The sequence below is a fragment of the Melospiza melodia genome, chromosome 11 (assembly GCF_035770615.1).
Source record: "Melospiza melodia melodia isolate bMelMel2 chromosome 11, bMelMel2.pri, whole genome shotgun sequence".
NCBI lineage: Eukaryota > Metazoa > Chordata > Aves > Passeriformes > Passerellidae > Melospiza > Melospiza melodia.
Window position 1 is genome coordinate 23,352,525 of NC_086204.1, and position 13,849 is coordinate 23,366,373.

At 54.1% G+C, this 13,849-nt stretch overlaps 1 protein-coding gene across 3 annotated transcripts; it reads right to left on the reverse strand.

The window, feature by feature from the left end:
- Nucleotides 1-646: 646 nt before the first annotated feature.
- On the reverse strand, nt 647-12,082 carry TAL1 (TAL bHLH transcription factor 1, erythroid differentiation factor). 3 transcript variants are annotated; one of them, XM_063166060.1, is made up of 5 exons: nt 11,878-12,082; nt 10,431-10,580; nt 8,794-9,222; nt 7,936-8,027; nt 647-3,753 (listed from the first exon to the last, which is right to left on the reverse strand). In XM_063166060.1, coding segments are annotated over exons 2-5 (942 nt in total). In that variant the 5' UTR covers nt 10,433-10,580; nt 11,878-12,082; the 3' UTR covers nt 647-3,334. The 3 variants fall into 3 exon arrangements, with proteins under 3 accessions (XP_063022130.1, XP_063022129.1, XP_063022131.1); XM_063166059.1 differs by lacking the exon at nt 10,431-10,580; XM_063166061.1 differs by lacking the exons at nt 8,794-9,222; nt 10,431-10,580 and having other exon boundaries at nt 11,878-12,077.
- Nucleotides 12,083-13,849: the final 1,767 nt, after the last annotated feature.

The following is a 13,849-nucleotide window of genomic DNA, read 5'->3' on the forward strand; positions in this document are numbered from 1 at the left end:
ACATACACATATTTTAAAATACACATACATACATATATATAAATGTATGTATGTATCTATCTATATATATATGTATCTCTCTCTATATATATATATTTTAAAACACACACGTGTTCAGTGAACCGCTTAGCCTTAAACACTGTCAACTTATTCCTGTGTATTTTTCAAAGCACTTAACGCGCCTGGCTGTGATAATTTCTTCCCTAAAAAAGAGGAATTACTCTCACTGCCTGTTAAACCATGGCCGAGCGCCTGCCCTGGCGCAAAGGGAAGTGGCGTGGCCCCTTCCTTGCACAGCCAGCCTGGCCAGAAGAAGGGAAAAGGCCGCGGGAGCCTTTGGGGGACGCGCCAGTGGCAGCTGGCTGAGGAGGGGGTGGCTGGTAACGCTCCTGCCGCGGGCATTGCTTCATCGCCCGCCTTCCTTCCTGCCAGCTCTTCCCCCGCCCAGGCTGGACCGTGTGAGTCAAGCAAGCAATAAAAAAAACACAATTAGCAGATCCCTCTGCAACGCTTTTTGCTGCCCGTTTATGTCTTTGGCTGGCTGAGAATGGGCCACCCCAGCATCTTCACCCCACGACGTTCAGGGATGGAGCTCCAAACTAATGATGGATTCGAGGGATGAGGTGGGATAGAGGCAGACAGCGAGTGGAGGCTGCTTTGTAAAACTTTATTTAGAAATATTCTTGATATATTCATTATATATATATATTTATATATACACACACATTACAACAAATGTGTTTTCTAAATAGCACGTCCACAGTGGGTTGAGACTCAGGGTACCAGGTCTGGTTACTTCATTTCTGCAGAAAAAATGCAGAAATCCAAGGGGAGGGCGGCAGAGAGAGGGATGGGGCTGAAAAAACCAAAATTGGTAAGGCAGGAATTCACTCACACGGTACGACACTGCCCCAGGGCGCTGCTCCCGACAGGAATGGGGGTGATGGGCCGCAGAGCGAGAGGTGAAGCAGGCAGGAGGAGAGGTGGGCAGAGGAAATGTACCATTCAAATCACAATTAAAGTACAACTGTACATGCCCCGGGGACCTGCGGCGCTCCCTGCTCGGTGCCTGGGGGTGTTTGGGGTGCTGACAAGGTTGTACCATTTCCCCAAGTGTGCAGCTCCCCAGGAGACACAGACAGGAAGCAATGATTTGTGTGGAATGAGGGGTGTCTGAGGGTGAATTATTTTATTTTCTTGCGTCAGGTTAATAGCAAGGGTGTAAAACCCCGCATACCCACCCAGGGTTATTTGGGAACCAGGAATGGCTTTACCTGTGTGACAGCATCCCCCTACTCCCCTCTCACCCCGAGGGCACCCTGGCAGCCCCCTGCTTGTCTCTCCTAGCCCTGGCACCAGTACCAGTCCAACCTCTCCCTCAGCATCGCCTCCTCACCCCCAGCACCTTCCCTGGTCCCCCCCTCTCATAAAAAACCCTGCACAGGCAATCCAGACCCAAGAGTTCTCCTCCTTTTCCCCAGTTTAGGATGGGGGAGATTGGTGCTTTCCAAAAATTTGGGGGCTATGCTGGAAATCCTTGCATGGGCCAGGATTCCTTCCCAGGCAACTAATTCTGCCTAGCATGCCAAGCCACCTGCCAGACTCTTCCCTATTATTTACAAAGAGGCATCAACACCAAGCAGGGATGGAAATGGCAGGGCTCTGAATTAAGCCTGGATGGGCTTGCAGACACCCACTCAAATTCTCTGTGTTCCCTTGTACCTCAGCATCCTTGGGAAGGCACGAGTGTGGTGGAAGGTGTCCCCACTCAGAGAGATTTATTCCCTTCCAAAGGAGGTTTGTGTGTGGGTTTGGGGTTTTTTCCTGCTGTATCATGGTAGGGATTTCTGTGCCCTGGCACGTGTGCAGGGGGACAGGATGGGTTTGGGGCAGTTGCTCCATCAGGCTCAGGAGATGGGCTGGTGAGAGGTGGCCTGATGCAGCAGGGGTGGCAAGGTGTGGCTCTCAGCTCCCACTGCAGCAGCAGCAGCCTCCTGCTCCCCTGCTCTCCCATTTCCCAAACATCATCCTGAGGGGCAGCAGGGTCAGGGGATCAGCCAAGTCACAGAGATCAGCTTTGCAGCAATTTCATCACTCAGGAGTGCAGGCTAATCCCACCACTCTTTTACTGCTTCCCCCAAGATTCAGAGAGGCTGTGGACTCCCACCAGCCTCAAGAGGAGAGGACCTTCCTAACACCAGAATAAATCCAGCACTATTGTCCACACTGTGGGCATTGGCACAGCTGAACCACCATTTCACAAAATAAAACCAAAAAATTCAAAGCATACCATCAAAAAACCTTTTTATAACCCTATGTACACGCACACTGTTGATACATCATTGACTCCTTTTGACCTTTTTTTTTTTTTTGCTTTTTTGAATTTAAAAATCCCCCAGTCCAAAGAGATACTTCACTAGCAAATATTTTCTTCCTTTACCAACTCTGAAATTCATCTTTCTGGAGAGAAGCACTGGCCCCACAGAAACCACTGGAAAAACCCTAGGAGACCGCAGCAGGCTTGAAATTCACCTGCTGAGTGTAACCAGCAGAAGAATCAGGGACTGGGAGGGTGGCAGAAAATACCTATGTACCTTTTCATTCATAGATACTGCATGACAGTGTTAAACGGAAGTAATCCCACATCATAAATACAACAAGCCCAAACAATCCAAAATCAGACAGAAGAGAAAGGAAGAAAGGGAAGGGAAAAAAAAAAAAAAAGAAAGAAAGAAAAAAGAAGAGAAAAAGAAATAGTCTAAATCCTTTTAATAGTTCTTTTGCTGAGGGTATTTTTTCACCTCTTTAAAAAGATACAGTCAAAAGCTCTCGGACAACGGGAATATGTGGCCAAGCTCCTGCTCCGACCAGCTGGATGTGCTCAGGCTGGAGGAGCGCTGCAGCACTGGTGTGATGCAGCAGTTTCCAGCACCACGCGGAGCTGGAAAGCGCCGGCGGCCTCCGCGGGCAGAGGAAGAGGAGTTCCATGTCTCACCCAGATGGATGTTTGCAAAGAGACGCTCACCAAGCGGTCTGGGAACCCTCTAAATGCCGGAGAGGCGCCAGCCACGTCTCCTTCCCCTCCTCAGAGTCCCATCCCGAGCAGTTCTGTACAACGAAGACGACCTCAACGCTTTTCTCCTCCGTACGGTCGCGTACCTAAACCCCCAACGTTCATCTGGGCTGGGCTGGTCCTCAGCCAGCGCGCTGGGCTGGGCTGGGCAGAGCGAGCTCCCGGGGAAAGGCAGAGCCACAAACCCCACAGGCACAAGTTCCAGCCGCTGCACAGGCCCGGCCTGTCCCCCGTGGCCCTCGGGGAGCAGCGTGGGTGTCATCACCGCTGCGCGCTGCCTTCTACGGGGAGGATGGCGTGGTGCAGGCTGCGCGTGTGCTTCGAGTCCAGCGCCTCGTGCTCTTCCGTGAAGCTGTCCGGGCTCGCCGCCCCGTCCAGAGAGCTGCCGCAGCTGGAGTTGGGGGACAGCATGTCCTGCAGGAGGTCTTCCTGGACTATCCCCGAGTCTTTGCTCACCTTGCCCCTTTGGTTTCCTTCTTCCTCCTGGTCGTTGAGCAGCTTGGCCAGGAAGTTGATGTATTTCATGGCCAGGCGCAGGATCTCATTCTTGCTGAGCTTCTTGTCGGGCGGGTGGGTGGGGATGAGCTTGCGCAGCTCCGCGAAGGCCCCGTTGACGTTCTGCTGCCTCCACCTCTCCCGGCTGTTGGTGAAGATGCGACGAACCACCTTCGTGTGAGGGCCTGCAACGCCAACCACGCACAATTAGGAACTGGGTTCAACACGTATTACTTTGCAGAATAGGTCACTGCTTTGCAAATTAACTAACTCACTAATTTTAGTGAGGTTTAATCAGCAAGGCAGTGAAACAAGAGTTTCTAGCTAAATGGAAGCTGACCCCATGAGCTGAGAATGCCATAACTTCTGTTCAATTCAGTGGAAGGGAAAAATGGAGTTGCATCTCTTTGGATGTCTCCTCAGGTATTGAGATTTACCTCTCCAAGGAAGAAGGCTTAGGCCATGATATGTGTGCAGAAGGCTGCTGTAATTTTAGAGTATCTCATCTCATCAACAAGGATAACTCAGCAACCATGGTCCTATTAAAAGTTTATCTCACTAGATGGCTTTATTTTCTACCCCAAAAATTGTCTAAAGAGCACACCACTGGGACGGGAGGAAATCAGCTTGAGCAGAGGTTCTGACAACTCTGAGATCCAGAGGTCTTCCCTGCTGAGAGACACCAGGGGGTTGGAGCAGCCTCTGAATGGAGTGGGGTGGTGGGATTTGTCCCGTAGCAATGAGGACAGGTAGGAAATGACCACACTGACCACAGAGTGGAGGCAGTGTCCTGCTGCAAGGGTGATCCCTGTTTGGAACAGATTCACAGCTGACCTGAGGGCTGCCTGCTCTCTGTCATCACTGCCACAGAGCAAAAACTCCCTCTGACAATGATTGGAGAAGGGGCTTCAAATTGCTGGAGGTGTCTGCTTGCCCTAATTACACGTGACCTCCAATTACACCTTGAAATTTTACATCCATGTTTCTGAGAGGGAATGCTACACAGGATGAAGGCACAAAGCACACCAATTCTCCTTTCAGCACATCAGGGCACCTCCTGGTGTGCATGAGAAAAGCTTTGTCTCTGTGCTAGGAGAGACCCAAAAGCACATCTGCTGAAAAATACTGTTCTGCAGGAGCAGCAGTGCTGCAAATCAGGATTGCAGGTCCTTAGGTCCATGGAAACCAGCTCACGTGAGGGAACGCTACCACAAGATGCTTTTATTATTACATCCTTCCCATCATCTCCTCCAGGAGACATCAACAATGGAAGGTCACATCAATCTCATGAAAATCTGGAAGAATGACCAGGGCAGAAACTCCCATGGGATAGGAAGCATCACATACAATGAAAAATCACCACAGAGTGGGAAGCAAAGCCTTGCAGGTTACATATTGGTGAGATTTGCCCCAAAGGACCATGGAATTCCCATTCCCCCATCTCTGTCCTGTATCCCCCACTCTGTGACACCTGCCTAACTTCTCCCTCCTGGTGGGAGCAAGTCCCTGGCCTTGGTGAGCAGTTCAAGCCACAGTTCTGACATCACACAGCAGAACCAGCCCTGCAGGGCACATTTAAACACCTTTATTCTTTTCTACCAAAACTCCTGGCTGCCTTGGCTGTGGCACAGGATCCAAACAGGTGTGACTTTTTGTGAGTATCCTGGGCAGGCTGTACCTCAGCAAATCCCACCTTGCACAACAGGAGAAGTGGAATCCCTTGTCCCAGCTGATCAGATGCCATCAGATGCCATCATATTTCTTCCCTTTGGGGGAAGCTGAGTCCCTGCAGCCCAGCACAGCCCTCAGAACCCCCTGCCCTGCAGGGTTTGCATGGGAACACACTCCCAAGCAGCCAGCTAAAGCTGCCAGCCTCTCCAGTGTGTGAGCAGCCTCACAACTCACTCCTCCTCACGGTGTGCTCAGAGATGGGAGTCCCCTAAAGCCACAAAAAGCCCCTGGGACAAGCTGGGGGATGTAGAAATGGCAAACACCTCCTTGATCTCTAGGATTCCAGTGTGATGCTTCAATAAAGGCAATATTCACCCCCAAACAGCCCCTAATGCCCTCGGTATCAATTAAGGTACAAGAGCTCATGCAAAGGGAAGGTTTTCTGTCCCTGATGTGTGCTGTGCCACAGGATTGTGGGGAAGGTGACAGGGACCGAAGGGACCTCAGCAGCACTGCCAATTAAGCAGTGAAGAATGTGCTACATCCTACTAAAATAATATGACATTTTTAACACTTTACCGCTCCTTCCAGACAAGACAAAGCAACTGGGTTTGAATCCAGAGAGAGATGGTGCTCAAAAGCTATTTACTCCCATAAGGGTATGAGAAATAACCACACCTTGGATACTGCTCCTTAAAAAAAAATCCTCAAGAGGCTTTCAGTCTTCAAATATGTGTTTCTGTTCACTGAAAGTTGATGACTAAAAGGCATCTATTCATAAATTGGTCAGAAATCAAAAAAAAAAAACAAAAAAACAAAAAAACACCTGTTCATTTTCATCCATAGGCACCCAAATCAAGCTTCAGTATATATAAAACAAATTCTGACGCCAGTCAAATTCTTGATTCCTGCACCAACTGAATTAAACATATCTTTCAGAAAGAGATCAGGCTTTGGCCAAAACATGTCAAGCAGTGGAGGAAATTAAAATGCCCCATAGCTGTGTTATAATAGAAAATCTACTTCTCATTAAAAAAACTTGCCTCATAATTAATTCAAGCAATCAAATGAGAATTTTTGCCTGGATTTTGTTCTAATGGATTGACTGATGCTTTTTTTTTTTAAATTAGAAATATGAGGGAAATTAATAAAAAGAAGATCTTCCAAAGTTCCAGGATGTACTTTTTTAGAGATACTTTTTTTGCATTTTTATCCTCACTTCTGGATATTTTTAAGAGAGATATTAAATGGAATAAAATTTCCATAAAATAGATAAAGAGCTACTACAAAAACCGCACCACTTATTCTCTCACAAAAAAAAAAAACAAAAAAAAAAAAACAAAAAACAAAACAAAACAAAACAAAAAAAAAAAAACCAAAACCACAAAGTCTGGGAAGACTTTCCTGCCCTTCTGCAGCTCCCAAGGACTGAGGACCCTCGAGAGTGATGCTCCTGGATGTCACCCATCAGGTGCCCATCAGAGCAATGAGCAAAGTGCCTCAGACCACACAGGTGCCTCAGCATGGGACATTCCATCCCTACAAATTATTCCTGTTTACACAACATAATCTGATACCCTTTTTGCCCCACAAAAAATGTTGAGTCCAATCTGGGAAATTCACATGAACAAGAACCTGCAGGACTGGGCCCAATCTGTACGCCTGCATCAAAACTTTATGTGTTCAAAAACTTGGTTACAACCAAGTATTTCTGTAATCCTTAATACGTAATTTAATAGCAAGTGCAAAGCTTTAGTCTGGCACCGAGATTTGATGGACTTTTCCCCATAAATGCTAAAACCCAGACAAAAAGCCCTTCTTGCACTGGGGCTGTAACATCCCCTGTCCCACGGGGCTGCAGTCTGAAAGGAGCGGGAGGGGAGAGGATCCTGATTAATGCCGATAATACCCTGAGCCTGTCATTTCGGGATGCATTATTTTAGACTGATGCAGGTTAGGATTCGATCTTAGATTAGCTGGGTAGAAGGGAAGGGACAGCTAGCTGGATAGGAGGAGAATTAATTGTCCAGCAATTGAAATAAAGTGTTTCCAATCGCTAAAGATAAAACGCGTTTCAGCGAATCTCGCGTGTTCGAGCTATTAACTGCAGGATAAATAGGCCGGCCTTCCACGTGCAAATCGTTCTTGCGAGTGTCCCTTTGCGTGGGCAGAGATCCCCTTGCACACCCCAAACCTGCTGCCAGTAGCAGGCAAACCCTAAAACGCGAGCAGGATGCCCAGGAGCTGGTTTAAAGGCAGGTTATCCTTTCTGCCCAGGGCTGTGCTCTGCAGGGCGAACGCCTCCGGGCTGGAAGGGTTTTACAGACTCAACATCTCACCGCAATGGCAATGGCCCTGATCCGCACCTCAACAAAGACACGCATTTATTGTCTTCTTTCGGATTTAATCTCTAAGTAATTCGCAGAACAGGGATGTAATTAGCCACAGGCATCGCTGGGTGCTGGGTGAAGGCAAACTCGGAGAGCACACTGCTGGGGATGGCTGTGGGCTCTGCTTGCCGGAGAGCCCCCTGCCTCCCTGGGCATCCTACTCGCGTTTTACGCTTTGGGGTTTTGGTCCTTTTATATTTTGGGTGTTTAGTCCCAGAGTGTGGCATTGTGCAGGAACTTTCCCCCCATGGCAGACAGAAACACCCCTTCCCCCCAAAATGCGGCGCAGGAGCGAAATTCTCTCACCGTCGGTGATCTCCATCTCGTACGGAGAGGGTCTCCGCTTCACCCGGTTGCTGCCGTACATGGAGAAGGAGTCGGGTTCGCCGAAAAACCCGCTGCAAAGAGAGGCGGACAGGCCGTGAGGACACACCGACATCCCCCTGGCCCGATGGGGCTGCCCAGGGCGGGCGGGAAGCGGAGCCGCTCCGTGACCTCGGGGCGAGATCGCGGCTCACGAAGCCGAGCCCGGGGTCGTGCGGCGGCAGCACAGGCGGCCAGCCGGGGACACGCAGCGAGAGACGCCAGCCCTGCGCGGGCAGGGCGGTGTGAGCGGCGTGGGGAGTCCAGGATTGCGGATTTGGGCAGAATCCCCCCCTTCCCGGGACTTCGGGCACGCTCGGTCCCCCGACCGACCGCAGCTTTCCCCGGGAGGCGAGGTGGGGTCCGTCCGCACACCCCCGGGATGGCTCAGCCCCTGTCAGAGCCTTGCTGTCCCTTCGCTGATCTGCGGGACTCGTCGGAGAACAGAGAGAGCCCGGGGAGCTTGGCAGAGCTAAACCGGTTCTCGTCCGCTTATTGCCGGACCCCTCCGCTCTACCCAGGACTTTACCCCTCAAATTACTTTCCTTCGAGGAACGAATTTTTCGTTTCTTTTTTTTTTTTTTTTTTTTTTTTGATTTCCCCCCGCCTTTCCCCTTTCTCTCTTTGCAAAGTTTGCGTGCAAACCCGCGATGATTTTAGCGACGAGCCCCGCGCAGACGAAAGGATGCTGCTGCCTCTGCCCCCGCATCTCCACCCCGCGCCTCCCGCCCTCCAACACCGCGCGGGACACCCCGGGACACCGCTCGGGGATGGGGATGGGACAGGGGGGGACACACGGACCTGTTGATGGTGGCCAGCGGCTGGCCCAGGTTGTAGAGCATGGCCCTGCCGGGGGGCTGCAGCGGGAGCGCGGGGGGGCTCAGCTGCACCATGCGGGCCTCGCAGGCGGCCTCGGCGGCGCGGCACGGCTCGGCTCCCGGCGCTCTCTGCATCGCCTCGCCCGCCGCCTCACGGCTTTTTATGTCCAGGGAGCCCCCCCTGCGCACCAGCTCGATGACGGGCACGGCGGCGGCGGGGGGCCCGGGGGAGGGCCGGCCCGCCTCCTTGGCCGCCCCGTTGAGCAGCAGCTGGGGGTCCGCCGGCGCCTCCATGCCCCCGCGGCTGCTCTCGGGCTCGCTCGTGGGCTCCGCTTCCGAGTCGTGCCGCCGGGCGGGGCGGGCATCGCGGGGGTCACTGGGGGGCGGCGGGGCGGGCGGCCTGTCCATCGTCCTGCGGAGAGAGGCAGCGCTCAGGGCCGGCCCCTGCACCGGCACCGCCCGACGGGGCCCGCGCCTCGTCGGGGAGACACGGGGGAGCTCCCGATCACCCCAAGTAACTCGGGGTTTGCTGGCGGGAGGGGGGGCGGTCTGTCCTTCCACCCCGCCGAGCCGTGAGGTGCCGTGACGTCACGGGGCGCCCCGGCCCTGCCGTGACGTCACGGAGGCTGGCGGAGCGGAGCTTTGACGTCTGGCAGCGCCCCGGTTCCTCACGGTGGGGACGGGCCGGAGCCGGGGATTCACAGCGGCACCGACGGGCAAAGAGCGGGCTCGGGCAGCGCCCGAGGGTGCGGGTTAAATTGTGCGGCCAAATTGTGCGGCCAAATTGTGCTGCCAAATTACAGCCGAGGCCCAGCACCCATCCCCGCTTTTCCGGGGGTATTTCTCCCCGTTTTGGGGTCCTCCATCCCCGTTTCGGCGGTGCTCGCTGCCCTGCGGAGCCAGCCCGGTCACCGCCCGGCCTGCCCGTAGCGGCCTTATCCTCACGGGCGGCCCCTTCTCCGCCCATGATTATTTTTATTGTTATTTATAAACTATCGAAATGAAACCACTTTTTGGGGCAGTGGGGGTTAACCAGCCCCTAACGGAGTCAATCCCCCCGCGCATTCGCTGCCGCAGGAAGGAGGAAGGGGCCCGGCCGCGGCCGCACGCTCAGCATTGTCCCCCTGCTCCCGCAGAACAAACGCTGTCGCGACAGGGCACCTCGCGCCTCGGGCACATATCGCGATTATTTCTATGCTTTATCTCCCACTTATGCCCTCGTTCGTTTTTGGATTTTTTTTTTGTTGTTGTTGTTGTTGTTTTGGTTGATTGATTATTATTTTCTGTTTAAATAAGGAGCTTCGCGGAGCAGAGAGCTGCCACCCATCCTTCTCGCTCCTTTGCCCCGGGTTATTTTTTATTCCGTTTCTGATAAACTGAGTCGCGAGGAAAAACAAAAAAAACAAAAAAACCCCAAAACCGAACACAACCAAAACAAAAAACCACTTGGCTTTTTTTGCCATATATCGCTATCTCTCTGGAAAATAAAATAAAAATAATTACAACCATCCAACCTAAAGAATAAGTTCTCCTCCTTCCCTCCGGCCACCTTCCCGCCAGCCCTCTAGAAAGAAAAATCTAATTGCCTATTCCGATATTGTATAGGAAGAGATTACTCACATGTGTCATATTTAAGTAGGGACACCGCAAGTCTCTCCTGTTTCAACAAAAGCGCTCTCAGTGTCAGGCTGAATTTACTCCTCCCACCTCAAGGTACTTACGACTTTACAGAGAGGAAGGACACCCGCATCGGGATAAAACTGCTAAATCCTGGGAGGAAGAGAAGGGGGGGAGAAAAAAAAAAAAAAAAAAAGAAAGGAGAGGGTGGATCTCGTGGGTCCGGATTGCCGGAGATCAGTGGAGGGAGAAAGGTGCAGCGGAGAGGGAAGGAGGGGACAGCACCCCGGGGAGGCCCCTGGGAGAGGGGACAGCGGCCACCCCCGGGTCCCCCCCCGCCGCCGCCGCCTCGCACACGGGGCCACAGCGAGCGACGGCCATGGCCTGGCGTGGAAAAATAAAAATAAACAGAGAGAGAAAAAAAAAAAAGGCGTGAAAAAAGCGCCCTATATTTGGGGCGAATTGGGCGGTTTTTTGGACACATTGCAAGCCCGGTCTTCCCGGGAGGAAATCACAGACGGGGCCGGACACGGGGTTGTTTTTCTCCCGATGGGCTCGCACGAAGCGGCGGCGGCGGCGGCGTTTCTCCCACGTCCGGCTGGAAAATTTAATTCCTAAAGGGGCAAATGAAATTCCTCAAGGGGCCGGTTACCGGCCGAGGAACCAACCGAGAGAGCTCACACCGGCGGAGTGAGCCCGCTCCCCGCCGCCCGGCCCCAGGAAGGTGAGGCCGGCTCAACCCGCCAACGAAATCACGAAAAATTGGCTTTTCCCCTTCGTAAAAAGATGAATAATCCCGATGCCGTCTGTTCCCGCATTTGTTAAAAAACGAAATACGCAAAACCGCAATTATATCAGCAGAATTTTGCCTTAAATTGGGGTGGTTTCGTTTAGAAAAAAATGGAGGGGGGGCATTAAATCCCCGCCCGCTGGTTTCTGCTTCGCAAAATCCTTTTGTTTTCCAGCAGCCGATCGGCAGGAAATTTCCAACCCTAAAGCGCACCTCTCCTTTGTAGGGAAATCGCCCCAAAACGAAGGGGCGGCGGGGAGCGGGGTATGGGGGTTTCGGGGAGCAGCGCTCGGGTTGCGGCCGTGGGCCGGGCCGTGTCCCGCTGTCTGTCCCTGGGGAGGGCAGGGGCAGCCGGGCCCGGGGGTCGCTTCGCCCCCAGCGCCCCCAGCCCGACCCTCGCTGCCGCAGCCCCGGCGCCGTGGGGCGGCCGCACCCCGCGATTTCAAAGGGGAAAGCGGATTCCCCTCCACACCGGCCCCGCATCAAAGAATAAAACAGATTAAAACCCAACCGCGGAAGAGATTTTGTGTTTTTTTCCTCGTCTCTCATGTGGGGCAGAAGCCCCCAAAAGCTCCCTCGCTGCCCTCCGGAGCCCCCCAAACCCGCATCCCGCCGCCCCCAGCGCCCAGACTCGTGCGGAGCCGATTCCTCTTTACTCACCATTTGCTTTTCATTGGGAAAAGTGAGTGGAGCCATTTTGTGGCCTACGCATCGCGGCTATATTTGTAGTAAGTGTTGGGTGGCTTCAGCTGGGTAGGCTCTAATTCCACATCACGTCCAGTTTCCTATTTAGTATGGAGAGCGGAACACTACTGCAATGTGGCCGAGAGAGATAAAACCCCAGCAGTGGCCCGCCTGCCCTGATAAGCTTCTAAACCCATTATTTATGAAATGATTCATTATTATTTGGCAATTTTATCGAAGGAAAGCGGAAAATTATTGCAGGGATATGCATAGGAATAACTCCGGAATGCATGCCTTCTAGCTTTTTATGTGTGTGTGCTTAGATGCTCTTAAAAAGACACTAAAAAAAAAAAAAAAAGAAGAAGAAAAAAAAAAAGTAATAAAAAATTGCACTGTGGCTGCCCGCATCTGAATAGCGATTCTTTATTTTAGTCCTCTTGGAGGTTATTATGCCCCTAGGTTGTTGTTTTTTTTTTTTTTTTCCTTTTTTTTGCTGTTTTATTTTTTATTATTATTATTAAATATGGAACACCTACTCCGTTCTTAATTAAATTTAATGAGCCAAAATAAATTGTTAGAGATGTTGAGAGAGGGGGAAAGGGTGTGGGCTGCTTTGGGACAAGAGGAGGTAAATAAAGCACATCGAAATGAGATGTTTTGGAGAAAACCGGCCCCAGTCACCAGCCTGGCCCCCCAGTATTGTGTATTTTTGCTGAAGGGCTGAACTGGGGCGAGCTCCCTGTCTCGCCTCCCGTTCTGGGGTGGGAGGAGGCCGAGCCTGCCTGCCGAGCTGGGGGATGCTGGGCACCGTGAGCGGAGCGGGGGCCGAGCCGGCACTTCGAGAAATTTGGGGTGTTATTGGCGGACCCTGGAGGAGAGGGGCTTGGGGAAGGGAGAAAAGAGCCCTGGCTCGCCCTGCAGCAGTGCGGGGATCCAGCGGGGCTGGGGCCGGGCTGCGGGAGCCGGAGCTCGGGGCCGGCTGCGCGCCCCGTCGGGGCAGGGGCTCAGCCAGGCCCGGAGAGCTCCGGGTCCGGGCGGACAGGGACCCCCGGCTTGGGCGGGGACCTCCGGGCTGGGCAGGGACCCCCGGGCTGGACACGGAGCCCCGGGCTGGGCAGGGACCCCCGGGCTGGGCAGAGCCCCGTGCCCCCGGAGCGGGCGGTGCGGGGGTCGCGGTGCCCTGCGCGGCGGTCCCAAAGCGACGGGAGGCGTGAAAAGCTCCCCGAAATGCCCGAGGGACCCGGCATGGACGGGGCAAGGCAGGAGTGGCTGGAGGGTCCCAGCCCCGCTCCTCAGGGCACCCGCGGGTAGCGCGGCCCCAAAGGCGGCGGCGGGGAGCGGGTTTGGACAGCTCGGGCATCGGGAACCCGAAAATCAACGAAATCACGGCGGGCGCGGGGCGGCAGGGAAGGGGCCCGGGCCGACCCCCTCCCGGGACACCCCCGGCGCTCTCTGCGGGGCCCGGGGACAAGCGGCGGCCCGGCCCGGCCGCACCTGCCGTGGAGCGGGGCCGGGGCGCGGGGGTCGCCATTGTCTCCCCGCCACCTGCGCGCCCGGCTCAGGGGGAAATGCCGGAGCTGTTATTCTTCCTTTCACTCCTTCCCCTCAGCCTCCCGCTCTGGCCGCGGCCGTGGGAGAGGTTTGCACGGGCTCGGGCCGTGTCCCGGCCGCAGGAGCCCGCACGATGCCGGCGGCGTGCGGGGGGCGGCGGGGCCGCGGCGGTCACGACGCGCCGGAGAGCCCGCCGTGCCTCCCGCCAGGAAACACGACCGCGCTCGAGCCGGCTCCTCGCGGCAACAGGAAGCGTTAAAGATAGAACAGCCGGGGCTGGGCGGCGGAGATTAGGAAGCCGAGCATCTTCTGAGCACCGAGGGCCATTCCCAGCCGTGCCTGGGCCCGCTGCGCTGGGAGCCGGGCCGCGCTCAGCCCACCTCCGGCCCGCATTTTT